This window comes from Elephantulus edwardii, unplaced genomic scaffold (genome assembly GCF_000299155.1).
Source record: "Elephantulus edwardii isolate Elephantulus edwardi_28Jun2011 unplaced genomic scaffold, EleEdw1.0 scaffold00106, whole genome shotgun sequence".
Taxonomy (NCBI): domain Eukaryota; kingdom Metazoa; phylum Chordata; class Mammalia; order Macroscelidea; family Macroscelididae; genus Elephantulus; species Elephantulus edwardii.
Window position 1 is genome coordinate 5,148,561 of NW_006399856.1, and position 16,590 is coordinate 5,165,150.

At 37.0% G+C, this 16,590-nt stretch overlaps 1 protein-coding gene across 1 annotated transcript in view; it reads left to right on the forward strand.

Annotated features, from left to right (window-relative positions):
• ABCA12 (ATP-binding cassette, sub-family A (ABC1), member 12) overlaps positions 1 to 16,590 on the forward strand; it is a 224,601-nt gene that overhangs the window by 129,511 nt on the left and 78,500 nt on the right. Inside the window, exons 16-20 of the mRNA XM_006891919.1 lie at positions 3,148 to 3,312; positions 3,648 to 3,858; positions 5,762 to 5,901; positions 10,833 to 10,952; positions 15,998 to 16,088. Coding sequence (XP_006891981.1) covers positions 3,148 to 3,312; positions 3,648 to 3,858; positions 5,762 to 5,901; positions 10,833 to 10,952; positions 15,998 to 16,088 — 727 coding nt within the window. The remainder of the gene's footprint in view (positions 1 to 3,147; positions 3,313 to 3,647; positions 3,859 to 5,761; positions 5,902 to 10,832; positions 10,953 to 15,997; positions 16,089 to 16,590) is intronic.

Consider the following 16,590-nt stretch of genomic DNA (forward strand, 5'->3'; position numbering starts at 1 on the left):
ATAGTAATGAGGATGAGGGCTAGTTACAAGCAATTGTCTTCTGAGTCACCCTCACCTTACACTGGTACTTCTGCAGTGTCCTCCTGGCTGGTCGCCTCCTGACTGGTCACCCTACCTCCAGCCTTTGTGTCCTCAATTTGTGTCATCCCTTGTGTCCTCATTACCCCCTAAGTAGCCTTTTAAACTTTAAATCACACTGTGTCACCTTCTTGTAAAACCTTTCTGTGCATTCCCATTTTTTTAAAACAAGTAAATTGCCAAATACTGAAAGAAAAAGCAACTAAACAAATCCTCATTATTTACACAACTTCTAGTCTTTAAAATCTTGGTTTTGCCTTACTTTGTGGATTCACTCCAGAAAGCAGCCATCATATGACTAGAATGGCTGCTTGTCCTTGGATGGTCTTGACCTTGCCAGAGAGGTCTATGTTGTCCGTTCTGTTTAAAATGCATCCCATCTCCCTTGCCATACTATGAAGCCCATTTTCCTGCTCTATTTGTTTTCAATCGCATTTCTAACATAGTAAAGCTTTTGCTTAATTTTCATATTTTTCCAATCTATCTCCACGATGACATAAACGTCGCAATTGACATCATTGTTCTTGAAAACATTCCAAATCCCCAGGAAAGTAGAGCTCAGCAAACACCATGAAGTAAGCCCAGAGCTATTTTACATAAACTGTAATCTAAAATGTAGTGAAAATATTAATTTTTCCCCTTACCATTTCAATTCTTATTTAAAAATTGCTTCTGCAGAGCAAGAATTGACTGAAATATTTCTTATTGTATCTAGCAATTATGTATGTGTATTTGACAAGCAAGACTATTTCTAATTCTTTCAAATATTGCAAAAAAAAGTTAAGTCTTGCCAATTAGCTTTTATTTACTTTTTTACGCCGCCAAAATTCAAGGAACCCTTATGATTTTGGCAGAACTTGAAGAGAAATGGAAATAGTTGATCTAATTTATAAATATCTGATTACAGCTAATAGTCATCTATTGAGATAGGTATGTCTCTCTGAATGAAGACTATACAGTGAGGGGCATGCAAGTACAAAGCTGTATTTCTAATTGAATTTTGTGCTTACACGATGACCTTGGACTTCCTTGGGCACACTAGGTGCTTTCCTTCCTCAAGCGCCCCCAACAGCTTTGTGCCTTTGCCTGGAGGCTTTTCCTCTTTACTTTTCCCATAGTTTGGGGTTTTTTGGTGTGTTTTTTTTTTCCTCACCCTTTCAGACAAAATCACCACTCAGATTTTTGTCATTTACTTTTCTGATGACTGTCGCTCTTACTAGAGTGATGATGCTACATTTTTTGCCGTACTATACCCATTACTATATGGGTGCTGGCAACATGAGAAACCAATGACAGTGCATGAGAATATTCCGTGGGGCACCCAGTCGAGAAGTGTAGAACTTCTTCACAGGATTTCCAAGGCTGTCTTTACAGAAACAGACTTCCTTATCTCCCTCCTGCAGAGCGAGTTTGAATGATTGATCTTTCAGTCAGCAGCTAAATGTTTAACCACTGTACCACCAGCACTCTGATAATACAGTAGACACTCAACTAATACATAGTAAATAGATGAGTAGACTTGCTAGAGAAATGAAGTCTTCTCAAGTCTTTGCTGTGAATCCAGAAGTTGGACAGTGAATAAGGATGACAGAAGACAAATTGATGACATTAAGTTGTGGTGTTGGAGAAGAATACAGAATATCCTATGGACTGCCAAAAGGAAAAATAAAACAAAAACCAAATACGACTTATAGAAAGTGAAACCAGAATGCTCCCTGGAGGCAAGGATGGGGAAACTTCATCTCATATACTTTGGGCGTGCTGTTAGGAGAGGTCAGTCCTCAGAAAAAGAATGTCATGCTTGGGCAGGTGGATGGTGAGTGAATGAGAGGAAGGCTCTCCAATAGATACACTGGCCCAGTGACTGTATCAGCGGGCTCACCTAGAGCAGAGATGGTGAGTAGTGACGATAGCACAGGAAAGGGCCAAGTTCAAGTCTGTTTTTCATAGTTACTCTGAGGTATAGTCAACTCGACAGCACCTATCAGTGACAACAATAAATGCATAAGTGAAAAGGTGGGTAAATAAGACCTCTAAATTACTCTAAAATGTTTCAATGTGCCTTTGAGTAATAAATAAACAGTATGTTGATAAAATTATGAATCTTGAATAAAAACACATGAGGTTTGGAACACAAGCTTTCTGATTTGTCATTGGATGTTATATAATTTTGAATAATAATATCCATAATTACATAACTGACTTCTGCTTTTCTGACTTTTAAAATAATTTTTTACAACTTTACTGAAGTATGTTTTACATATCATGGAATTCATTTGTTAGTGTGGAACCAATGCTTTTTAGCCAATGCAGAGTTGTGAAACCATCATCACAATCTAGTTTTGGGGCTTTTCCATCAACCCCAAAAGAAACCCCACATGTATTGCAATCAGTTATTATCCTGACACCCAGCCCCAGGCAACCTCTACTCTATTTTCTGTCTATAGACTTGCTTTTCCTCTAATTTCATATAAATTTAACCATGCATATGAATTTGTATTTGGTGTCTATAATTGGGCACATGTGGTAGTAGATATCACTATTTTAATTATTTTAATTGGCAATTAGTATTCCCTTGAAAGGATGTAACATGTTTATTTACCCATTTTTCTGGACTGTTCTCAAAATTTGTCTGTTGCAACTAACATTTGAATAATATTACTTGGACATTCACATGCATGTCTTTGAATGGATATATGCATTTTTCCCCCTCTTAGGTTTAACACCTAAGAATTTGATTTGTGGATAGTATGTTTAACCATTTACTAAGTTGTCCACCTGTTTTTCAAAATGACTGTACCCATTTACATTCTCTATCAACTGGGTGCTCTAGTGGCCTAGTGGTAAGAAGCTGTGCTGCAAACCCAAAGGTACCCGATTCAGACCCACCACTTGCTCCACAGGAGACAGATGGGCAGTCTCCCCTCATGTCATTTTCTGTCCCTGAGAACTCATTGGAGGGTCAGCTGTGGGTAGACTCTGATTCGACGGCACACAGCAGCAGCTACAAAGTTATCGGAAGGTCCTGCTTTCTTCCCTTGAGTCATTGGCTTCTGTTGTCTCTGTTAGGTGTTTTTCCCTCGGCAAGATCAAAAACCAATGGAGAAGATGATAGAGCTCTTCTTCAGGCTGAAGGAAATCCTCAATCAGATGACTTCGAGCTCAAGTTTGCTTCTGGACAAGATGAAATCCCTGAAGCAGATGCATCTGCCCAGAAGTGCTTCCTTTACTCAGGTAGAGCTGTAGCCCAGAAAAGTTCAGGTTGGAAATGATTTTTTGTCATAAAACTTTCTCTTAAAGTTACTTATAACATATTCAGCTATAACTTCAGTAAATTGAATGAAAAAATCACCCATAGGAAAACTCTTCTACGTGGGTGACACTATTTGGCACTTAAATTGGTGAGTTGTACCATCCTGTCTTGCATTCACCTCTGGGATGCACATTTGCAAGAGATTATGGAAATTGGAAGGATATTCTAAGAAGTTTCAAGTGTTTTTGTTCGATGTCATTTTCACTGGTATCTATAGCTCATATAATGTTAATGATGACAGACTTTTATTTCACAGGGGGTATACCGAAGCAACCGAGTGAGCACACCCCAAGGATCATTCAGTACCATTTCCCAAGCATTATGTTCCCAAGGAATTACCACTGAATATTTAACTGCTATGCTGCCCTCTTCCCAGAAGCCCAAAGGCAACCACACAAAGGATTTTTTGACTTACAAATTAACTAAAGAGGAAATTGCTAAAAAATATGGACTTCCTTTAAATGCCAGTGAGTATATTTCAAGACAGGCATGTTAGTGCTGTCCCACATACATTGTCTTTTGTATTTTTCTTACTCCATAATAAATGAGAGAGAGATGAAAATGGTATGATTTCATCTCCGATACTTTGGGCGTGTTATCAAGGGAACCAAGACCCTGGAGAGAGATACAATGCTTGCTTGGTAAAGGAGAGGAACAGTGAAAAAGAGGCAAGCTCTCAGTGAGATGCGTTGCCACCAGGCCTGCCATGAGGGCCTTAAACCCAGCCGAGATCATGTGGATGGTGCAGGCCAGGGCAGGCTTTCTGCTGTTATATATGGGATCACTGTGAGTCAGGGATAATGTGATGGAACTCAAGTGTAATAACATGAAAATTTTTCCAAAAATAAACATAGAAAACCCTCTATAGCTCATACCACATGTCCAACATGTTATGCATATGAAGTTATTTGCTCTTCATATCAATCTCATGAAGTAAGAACTACGATTATCCCCATTTTACAGAAACAGAAAGAGGGATCTAGAAACTAAGTAAGTTGGCCAAGGTCTCCCATCTTGGGTAACTAATTGGGACACCCTCAGCGGAAAAGTCTATCTGGTTAGCCACGGCAGTATATTTACAATTTCTGAAGCATAACTAAGCCTGACTTTCTAGTGTTGTTGTTGTTGTTGATTGCCATCGAGTCGAAGTCGACTCATAGCGACTTTATGAACAAAAGACCTATTGCCTTTCCATAGCTATCATTGTTTCTGTAAGTTCATAGAGTTTCCTAGAGAGGCGTGTGGTTTAGGAAGTGGATGCCACCCCTGCTTCTCAACCTGTTTTTTTACAACTGGGAGCTCCACTAAACACTGTCTACAATTGGAAACCATTCTGGTATTTGATATCCCCATGGCACAAGGTTCAGCATCATAGCAAACCTAGGTTACCTCATATAGCACATTGAGAAAGAGTGATGTGCAAAGTGGAAGAACATTCCTCCAGATATTAACAGCACTAGTCTTATTTAGCAGTGGTTAAGGGTTTTCGAGTCAAATAGGACTCAGAGTAAGCTTTACACAAAAGACCTGCACTCTATGATAAGCCTTGCTAATAGAGAATACAAAGAAACCCCCCATGTCTTAAATCTGCTTTGGTCAATATGTTTTTAAATTTCTAGAATTAGAAATTTATATCGTCTGAGGTAGAGCTTCATGAATGAAGTAGAACTATAAATGTTTAGTGGTCCATCAAAGCTGTTTCCTTGATATATAAACTTTGATTTGGAAAATAAGACCTTCTGCATTTGAAGTTTTGCACTTGGATTGACTCATTCACGTGGTTTTCTTAATTCATTTAACAAATATTTATTGAACACTCTTACGTGCTAAGCATTATCCCAGTAACAAGATTTAGTACCTTTTTCTTTCTTTCTTTCTTTTTTTTTAAATGAAATGCTTGGGGGAGCTCTGGTGGCCTGGTGCCAAGGAGCTGCAACTACAATCCCAGAGGCGCATGGTTCGAATCCACCAGATGCTCTGCCGGGGAAGGAGGGGGAACCTCCTCCTGTACCAGTCAGATCTGATTTGACGGTACACACACACAAAAAATAATAAAATAAAATAAATATTAAAAAAAAGAAATGCTTGTGAATGTATCTGTTGGAAGCAATCTTAAAATGTCATTCTCAGTCTTTCTATTTCCTCCTGGCAAAACACCATTATTTATTCTGGATTGGCTTGTTGACTTAAATTTTTGTACCTAATAAGATCTGGTACTATGTTTTCTCACTTTGATGCTAGGACCTCACCCCTTTTAATAATGCTAAAATGTGTATTTTAGCGTGATGATAGTAATCTCTGTCAATTTACCCTGAGAAAATGTATTTGTACTATGTATATTAAATGTTTTCTTTCACTTTTTATTTTCAGCCCCGTTTTGCTTCTCCCTTTATAAAGACATTATCAATATGCCTGCTGGACCTGTGATTTGGGCTTTCTTGAAACCTATGTTGTTGGGAAAGATCATGTATGCACCCAAAACTCCAGTCACAGAAGCAATCATGGAAAAGGTTTGAGCATTACCACTCAAAGTTTCTATTAAGTGTTGAGATGATTTTTGAAGTAGTCAGCTTTCAAATTGAATCTACTTCAGTTGATTACTTTATATCTTTCCTATTATTATTACCCCTGGTTCTTTGAAAGTCTTAATAATTTTCAACTTTTGCCCTATGTGTTAGAGCAATGTAGATTGCGTACTAACCCTTTGAAGAGAAATGGTTCATATGGCCAATTGAAAACGAGGTTAGATTGAAGCAGGACATCAGGTTTTTTAGTTTTTCTAAAAAAAAAAATAAATCTTCAATTGGTAACTCAGAATGTTTAAAATAATATCATCAAAATAAAATAATGTCATATTATATAAATAGTTTGAATAAAAGCAATTTCTAAGGTATAGGTTCTTTGCTTAATATTTGATTGAACGTTTTAATATCTTATGTTGTATAGAGGTTATGCTTGGAGAAAGACGATATTATGAAAATAAACTATACTTATTAGATATTGAATTTAACTATTGTAACATTTTCTTCTCACTTTTAAAATTTACTTTAATGATTTGAATTATAAACTTAATACTTTTAGAGTGAAAGATTAAATAAAAATCATTCCTGTGTTGGATTTTACCATTATTTTTATCACTAAACTATAAATGAATATAATATTATTTTGGGAACCATATGAAAATGAGCTCTGGTGGCCTAGCAACAATAGGTTTCACTACAATCCCAAAAGCAAATGGTTCAAGGCCACTAGCTGCTCTGTGGAAGAAAGTGGGAAGTCTCCTCCTGTGTGATTAATTGCCTCTGAAAACCTGCCAGAGGTCTAGCTATGGGTCGGTTCTGACTAGGTTGTACACAACAACAACAGCAACAACAACAACAACATATGAAAATAGATGTGGTTATCACCAATTTCTGCAATAGAGTTTGTTTGTTAGTGTTTTAACATCTTATTTGTTTTAATTCATACATGAAGTTACATACATGCTAAATGTTTTAGTGATCTTTTTTCCTTACTATTTCCTTCTTTGTTTCACAGTCAATTCCTCTTTTCTTCCTACCTTGATCCCACTCTTTGTTTCCTGAAAACTTATACAAGCTGACCTTCAAGAAGAACATGTCTTCCTGTGATTTCTCTACATTCTCCTAGTCCTTTACAGATGTTATACTATATCCATATCTACAGCTCTCTGGCCATTATCAACATCCTTAAAATGAGACTGCAGTATCATGCTTTCCTACATGTTCATTTCTCATGCTGCAGTAGCTGGTGGAAATCCTGCAAACTCAATCAGTATAATTCTTTTTCCTTAAAGATGTATTTCTTTTCAGTACATGTTATCCATTTAGTTAATCCCCATTTATTGAGCATTTGCTTCTCCCCAGGTTTTATTTTTTCTAATATAAACAATTTTGTGACAAGTTCTCTTGTTTATATGCTATTTTGATTTCAAAGAGTTACATGTTCAGGGGTGAAGGACATTGCATTTTGTTAATTGGCTGTCTACTTTTGAAATATCAGGCCTCTGAAAACCATATGAACAGTAGAGGATCATAGATAGTTATAGTATTTGAGGAAGATTCCAGGTTGGAAGTCAATCAAAATGAAGAGAAACATATTTTAATAGTTAAAACATGAAATGTATAAAACATAAATGTTGGAAAACAAGAAGTTGTGAAAAGTGAAATAGAACACATGGACATTGGGATTCTAGGCTTTAGTAAGATGAAATAGACTGGCTTTGTCCACTTTGTATCAGAAAATCACATGGTATACTATATTGGGAATAAAAAAAATAGAGGAAGGATGATGTGACATTTATAGTTAAAAAAATTCTGTCATAAAGTATAGTACTGTAAGTGATAGGATATTATTCACTAACATACAAGGAAGACCTGTTAATATAATTATTATTCAAACATACGCATGAATAGCTAAAGTAAAAGAGGACGAAATTGAAAACCTTTATCAAATTTTTCAGTCCAAAATAGCAATCAAGGTAGGTTAATGATAGTTGATGATTGGAATGCAAAAAGTTGGAATCAATAAAAGGGGAAAAATAGTTGGAAAGTACAGACTTTGTTATAGAAACAAGCCTGGAAATGGAATGATTGAATTTTGTACATTCAATAATTTATTCATGATTAATGCTTTTTTTAAGAAACACAAATGACTTTTCATGCACCTCACCAAATGAATGGCATGAAAATCAGATTGACTACATTTGTGGAAGGAGTTATTGGAGAAGCTCAATATTAGCAGTGAAAACCAGACCAAGTTCTTGCTGTGCAACAGACCATCAATTATTCATGTGCAAGTTCAAATAGAAATTGAAGAAAAAATAAGTCCATGAGAACCAAAATATGATCTCGAGTCAATTCCACTTGACTTTGAAAGTCATCTTAAGAATAAGATTTAAGCAATGGACACCAATGATCAAGAACCCGATGAGTTGTGGATGACTTTTAAGACAATCATACATGATCTAAGCAAAAGGTCACTTCAAAGACACAGGAGGAAGAAAAAACCAAAATAGATATCAGAAGAGAACCTGCAAATTGTACTAGAATGTTGAGAAACCAAAACAAAAGAGATGTTGAAAATAGCAGGACAGATTTCAAAGTGCAGCTCAAGAAGACAAAGCAAACTATTATAACAGAATATGCAGAGACCTACAGTTAGATATTAAAAAGGGAAGAACTCACTCGGCATTTCTCAAGCTGAAAGAACTGAAAAACAAATTCAAGCCACAAGATACAATACTTAAGAGATGTATGGTAAAAATCTTGAAAGACCTAGGAATAATGGCAAGAAGATGGAGAGAATACAGAATCTCTGTACCATAATTAATTGACTGACATGGAAACATTTTAAGAAGTACATAACCAAGAGCCTATGGTAAGGAAGAAAGATGTTCAAGTTGTAATGGAGACATTGGAAAACAGAAGGCCCTAGGGATCAATGCGCTATCAACTGACATGTTTCACATGACAAATGCAGCTCTGGATGTGCCCACCAGTCTATGCCAGGAAATTTGGAGGACAGCTGCCTAGCCAACTGACTGAAAGAGATCCATCTTTGTTCCAATTGCCAAGAAAGGTACAGAATGTGGAAATTATTGAACAATATCATTAATATCACATTCAAGAAAAATAGTGCTGAAGATCATTCAAAAATGACCAGAACAGCACATTGACAGAGAACTGCCAGAAGTTCCAACTGAATTTAGAAGAGGTAGTGGCACCAGGGAAATTACTGCTGATGTCAGATGGATTGGGGCTGAAAACAAAAAATTCCAGAACAATGTCTATTTATGCTTTATTGACTGCAAAGGCATATGACTGTATGGATCATAACAAATTTGGCTAACATTGAGAAGAATGGGAATCCCAGAACACTTAATTGTGGTCATGTCAAACTTGTACCTGTATCAAGAAGCTGTTCTGCAAACAGAGCAAAGGAACACTACATGGTTTAAAATAAAGAAAGTTGTGTGTCAAGGTTGTATCCTTTATCCATACCTCATCAATCTGTATGCTGAGCAAATTATTCAAGAACCTGAACTCTATAAAGAAAATGTGGCATCAGGATTGAAGGAAGACTCATCAATAACCTTCATGACACACCTTGGTTGCTGAAAGCTAGGAAGACTTGAAGTGTTTGCTGTAGAAGATCAGACAGTGCTGCCTTTGTATGTACTGCATCCCAAAGTCATAAAGCAAAAATTCCCACCACTGGACCTATAAGACTACATCATGACAGATGGAACAAAGATTGAAACTGTCAACAACTTCCTCTTACTTAAGTCCATAATCAGTATATTTGGTACCAGTATTCAGGAGACATACTGCTGCACTGAGAAAGTCTGCAGTTAGGGAGCTCTCCAAGTTACTGAGGAATATTGATGTCAGTTTGAGGACTAAAATGCACTTGATTCAGAGCATGGTCTTTTCAATCACTTGCCATACTGCTGAGAGCTGGACAATGACTAAGGACGACAGCAGGAGAATTGATGCCTTTGAACTGTGGTGCTAGAGAAGAGTACCGAAGGTCCCATGGACTGGCAAAAGACCAAACAGATATTTCTTAGAGAAGAAGGTACAGCCTTGGCTGCAAAGATGATAAAGCTTTGTCTCACGTACATTAGGCACGTAGCTAGGGGCGGCTATATTCTTTGGAGAGCGACATCATGCTGGGAAAGGCGGAGGAATGGTTAAGGAAAAAACGTCTCTCAACCAGATGTATTGGACACAGTGACTGCAGCAATGGGCTCAAGTATGTAAGAGACTGTGAATATGGCACAGGACATGATGGGGTTCAGATATAGGGTTACTACAAGTCATACTTGTCTCAATGGTGCCTAACAGCTATTGTCACATTGCTTTCCCAAAAAGGTATATACAGTATGACTATTTCCACTATTGACATTTGGAAGTCTTCTCCTCCCTGTGTCCTAAGACAAGAATGCTAAGTATTAAAAAATGAAGAATATCATTGGTATAAAGTATTAACTTGTAAAATGCTCAGAAGATATGCCTTGCTTTTGTCTAATTGCCGTTTTTAAGACTTTAAAAAAATACTAGAAGAAATATAGTTACTCTATATTTTTATTACTTATTTTTGTAATAGTTTATTTAGCTGTTTTAATCCTCTTTTTAATGTCTTTTTTACTGTTTTGCAATCATTCATATACATTGTGCTTCATTCATGTACGTGGTATTTTATGCAATCTTTCATATATATTGTATTTTATGTAATTATTATTGATCTCTGCCTATTATCGCCCTATCTTTTGACTGTATGAGAAAATGTAGCTTTTTTTACCCCTTACCAGCTTCACATTTTAGAACTAGTTTTTAAAGTTCTTTAACAATCAATCTTCAGCTACCTTTTGGAAAGAAAGGAAAAATACTAACATACCAATTATGTTTCTGTCTTTTAGTCTAATGTAACTCTGAGACAGCTGGCAGAATTAAGAGAGAAATCTCAAGAGTGGATGAATAAATCGCCACTTTTCATGAATTCCTTCCACTTGCTAAACCAGACGATTCCAATGCTCCAGGTATGGGGTGGTTATGTCATTCACTTTAGTAGGAACTGCAACGATGTGATATTTTAATGTCTTCATTATGAATCAGTAGATAGTAACTGTGAATCCATATGCAACACACTAAAATTGCCTTTCTTCCAGAGACAGAATAAGAGATTTGTCACTCATGTATATAGCCATCCTCGCCTCTTGTACTTCGGCTCTTCTGTAATTCAAAGATAAGACATTTTACAAGTTGATCTTGAGACAAAAAGTAGTCTATGCAAATCTACTTTATAAAAGTAAAATACTACCAAAAACCACTTTCAAGTATGCTTCTTTCACTTGTCACTCCCTTTCAAGATTTACTGTTTTCATGAAGTGAGAATTCTCAAATTACCAGTAGTTTAGAGCAGCACACTATCTTTAAAGAGTCCTTTGGTTGAAACATATGATATATGCATTATGAAATGCCAAATTTATTCTCCAACATATTGTACAAAAGATGTTCTCCTATATGAAGTTTAAAATTCAAGATCATTTAAGGAAACAAATGCTCCCATACCTGTAAAAAATGTTCTAATGTACTGATCCTTCAACATTTTGTCCTCACTCGAACAATCTGAATGATACTGTAAGTTAAAGATTTAACAATGCAACACAAGATCATGCATATTCATTGCCAAGTGTAATGTGCAATTCTCACAAAAGATACAATGTTTTCTGAAGATGATACAAATAATGTGAGGAAATGCTTCCCTTACAAGCATGGTTATTTATGACTACAGATTAAAGAGGAGAATAAGATTATTTAGGCAATGGAGAAAAGACATTGACAGGAACAAACAGAGATTGAAGAATGTTGCACAAACAACATACTCTGACACATCACACCTGAAAGATGCTTTATGCATCTGCCGTCACTAAAGAATTAGTATACAGCAATAATTACAACTTGGATGTTGTTGTAGAGAGAAGGTACATTTCTAAAATTGACTTTAGTTGTTTTAATAAAAATAAAGGATGTTTGAGTGTTATAGAGTGTTAAACTGTTAACCCAAAGTTGGCACATCTTTGGGCATTTGGAACATACATCAGCAGCTCTGTGGGTAAAAGATGGCCAGTCTCCTCTTGTGTGATTTACAGCTTCCAAAAACCCTCTAGAGGGTCATCTATGAGTCAATTCTTAATCAGCAACAATATTTTTTTTTATACTGGTTTATTTACAAAGTTTGTATACGTTCTTTTTTACACTGGATCTTTCCCATTTGTTTCACCCACTCATCAAGTTGTGTTACCCTATGATTAACCACGGTACCCCTCCCCATTCTCACCCCTCAGCTCCCTTCCTCCACCCATTCATTGGATATTCATACTCATTCTACAATAATGGTCTCATACAATATTTGTCCTTGTGGGACTGAGTTAGTTCACTTAGTATATTGCTCTCCAGTCCCTCACAAGTTAGGTTATAATTTACAAAATCATTGTTCCTGCGTGCTAGGTCATATTTCATCATGGTAATATACCATAATTTCTCAATCCATTAGATTTTGGTTGGACATTTGGGCTATTTCCATGCTCTTGTGATGGTGAATAATGCTGTTATGAACATTGGTGTACAATTCTCCATTTGTGCCTCAGTTCTCATTTTCTCAGGGTATATTCCAAGCAGTGAAATAGCTATGGAATTTCTATGTTCAGCTTTTTGAGGAAATGGCAAACTGACTTCCAAAACGGTTGTACCATTTTACAATTTCACCAACAATGCATAAGAATTCCTATCTGTCCACATCCACTCCGACATTTACTACTTGCTGTCCTTTGAAACTTTACCACTGCTACTGGAATGAGATGGTATCTCGTTGTGGTTTTCATTTGCATCTCTTTTGTTGCCAGTGATTTGGGACATTTCTTCAGGTGTCTGTTGGAGATCCAAATATCTTCCTCTGTGAAAATTCTTTCCATGTCTTTTGCTCATTTTGTAATTGTGTGATCAGTCTTTTTCTTTTAGAGGCCCTGTAGGATTCTGTAACTTTTTGATATGAGACCCTTGTCAGAAATGGTATTGCCAAATGTTTTTCCCCCCAGTCAGTAGTTTTTCTTTTCACTCTAACAACAATAAATTTTGGAACTAAATATAAAATAAACTTTTTGTCCAACATCTTCTCTATAATTTTCTATTAAATTTTTGTTCCAGTTTTATATCATTTTATTCTGTTTTCCCCTTCTCCCCAGTAAGTCTTAGATAACATAAATTCTATGGATACTTTATGGATATATGTATTCTGCTAAGTGGAAAATTGCTCTTGTCGATTTTTCCCCTCCCTTAAAAAAGAAAAAAACTAATTATTTCCTCAATAAAATGTCTGCTAGACAATGTGATGAATTAACAAAGGATGAGCTTTGTGTTCTTAATTGTTCTAAAATGCAAGTAATTTGCTAAGAAATTCTATAGCTTTGTTGATAAAGGGACTATCGACTAATAGAAATATCTTTATTCTGTTCTAGATGAAAATAAACTATTATTCGCAATTATTGAGGAAAATATTAGTTCTGCAAATGTGCAGAGAATTTAAAATTTCAAGTGTTGAGTTTTAGCCCAATTTTATTGCTATAAACTCGGAGACAAAAAACTTGAAAGAGCTATACTTTTCGTTTCAGAACCTTTAACATGGATATCTTGTTAACTACTTCAAAAGCTGTCAGGATAGAGTAAGGCCATACATGTGGAAGCATTTTAAATAGGATCACACGTATTATGCAGGCTATATTGTACAGGTGTTGGGAGAATGGAGATAAGGTTTATTGGATTATTTTAAGATTTGCAAATAACACAACATATTGCTGGTTAGCAAACACTTAGATTTCCTGATGTATGAGCTAAACACTTGGTAAACAAGCGTGGCACACAACCATCGGTGTACCTGCCATGAGATAGTCTCAGATCTCTCAGCTGGTGCAGATTTTAAAAAATCCATTGTATATGTATTGTAATATTGCTGGTTTTGTTATGTGCTGTCAAGTTGGCTCTGAACCTTGTCCTATCCTGAGACAACCTTGCCATCTTAGACATAGCTAACCCCATTGTCACTGTGTCAATCTATATCCTAAAACTAGATATCCTTAATCACCTAACTTTAACAAAAGATAAAACATTAAGGCGAACTATTAAGTGCTTTTGATATGTTGTTCATGGGGTTACTATGAGTATAGTCAATTTGCAGCACCTTACAACATTAAGTTGCACTAGCGCTCTAGTGGCCTAGTGGTAAGGAACTGTGCTGCCAACCCAAAGGATCGTGGTTCAAATCCACTAGTTGCTCATCAGTAGAAAGATGGTTAATCTCCTGTCATGTGATTTACTGCCTCTAAAAACCTAGAGAGTCAGCTATGGGTCACTTTCAACTCAATTAAACATAACAATACCAAGTATACTCTCATGAGAAATACAGCTGAGAATAAATTACACAAATAAAACAAATAAGTCTTTCTTTACTTGGGTTAAGGTGTTAACTTCTAACTTTCCTCTTGGCCCTCACTGAGTGGTCAGTCCTAAGAAAAATACAGCGTGCTGGGAAGGGTGGAGAATCAGAGAAACAAGAGGAACCCAAACAAGATGAATTGACACAGTGACTGTAACCATGGACTTGAACCGACCAAAGATTGTGAGGCTCATTCAGGGTAGGGCAAGGTTCAGATCTGTTGTTCATAGCATTGCTCTAAGTCACAGCTGACTTGGTGACACCTAACAACAACAACGATTGTGTGGTACAGTCTGTAGGGAGTTGCATTGCTAGTCCAATGGTCACACCTCTCTAGAGATCCAAATGCGCCAGCAGATCTGAGAGAGGAAGATGGGAACTCTCCTCCTGGGTGATTTACAGCCTCTGAGTCCTGCTGGAGGAGGGGCTCTGAGCCAGTTCTGACTGCCGCAATGAGTGAGCGCCATGTGTCCCTTGGTAAATTGATTTGGTTTCTCTTGTCCCCAGGTCTGTTATCTGTTATTGCTTTTATGTACTATGAATTTGGAGCTGGCCCATAGCTGACTCCCTAGTGGACTTTCAGAGGCAGTAAATCACATGGGAGAAGACTGCCCACCTTTCTCTCAAGGAGACAACAAAAAATAAATACTTGTCTCAAGGTTCTGTTGAAATCTACATCGAACCTTTAAAGTGAACTACAGAAGACAGTGCCTAACTCAGGTGTATCTTTTTCCCTAACAGTTGACAGGTTGTCATTTTTAAAACAATTTTCACTTAGTTGCATCTACTACAACTTGAGAAAATACTATAGTAATTTCTTTTTTTTTGTATTGAAGAGCCATATATCCTTACTTTTAAGGAAAGAATCTTAATCTGGAAAACCTGAGTAATTACTGAAATTATCCCACCTAGGAAGTGGGAGAAGTAGAATAGCAAATGAATTTTAATGTCGAATTGCATGGAGACATCACACTTCTTAAAATTGGTTATGTATTTCCCAGGTGAACAAAACTCCAAAACTACGAATCACCTGCCTACTCACAAAACCACCATAACTCCCTAAATTGTGTATTGTTGTTGTTGTTGTTGTGTGCCATCAGGTGGGAACCTGCTTTTAGCTGAGCCCCCAGCGGGTTTGTAGAAGCTGTGAATTACAGAGTAGATTGCCATCTTTCTCCCAGGAAGCAGCTAGTGAATTTGAAGTGCCTGTCTTTGAGTTAATAGAGGCACTTGTTATCTCCTAGGCCAGCAGAGTTCCCTAAATTGTGTAGAACGTATGTTAAAAATAAATTAATACAGTTAATACTGAGGAAATAACTCTTAAATGCAATATAAGTTCCTAAAGCAGATAATTATGGTCATAGCTGGTAATTTTAGCATGCTAATCAACTGATGTCTGTAGACAAAGATCCAACTTCACAAGTCATTACCAGCCACATCCCTCTTTCTCAAGAATTTGCATGGGAACCTTTGCAATATGTTGGAGCTTTAACGTTCAGTGGCACTATATTTCACTGTGGGTGTTATTAGAGAGACAATAATTAAGCGTATTTCTTTCCTGTATGGAAACTAATTTTCTATTATTACTCTTAGAATACTCTAAGGAACCCATTTGTGCAAGTTTTTGTAAAACTCTCCGTGGGACTCGATGCTGTTGAATTACTGAAGCGGATAGATGAGCTTGGTGAGCACCGATCCACATAACTTTTCATTAAGTTTTCACTCCGGATATGTGAAACTCATCCCACGGTGGTGGCTGTTGTGTACCCTTGAGTCAGAACTGACCCCTAGCTGGTTTTCTCTCATGCCTCTCCAGTGGGCGTTCAGAGGCAGTTAATCGCTCAGGAGGAGATTGCCAATCCTCCTCCCTCGGAGAAGCTGGTGGGTAAGAATCACATGCCTTTGGGATTGCAGTTTCTAACAATCAGGCTGCCAGAGTAGCATCCTTTTTTCCTTTTCTTGACTATTTCGTTTACAGCTGGTTAATCTCAGGAAAGTAAAACCTTAAACATACCTACACTTCCTCAAAGACAGGCTTGTTTGTTCTCTGGGCAGTCCATGGGATACTCAGTAGAGGTAAAGGTGGTGAAACTTCACCTCGTTCGCCCTGGACATGTAGTCAGGAGGGGACCGTCCTTGGAAGAAGCGGGTGTGTGTGTGTGTGTGTGTGTGTGTGTGTGTGTGTG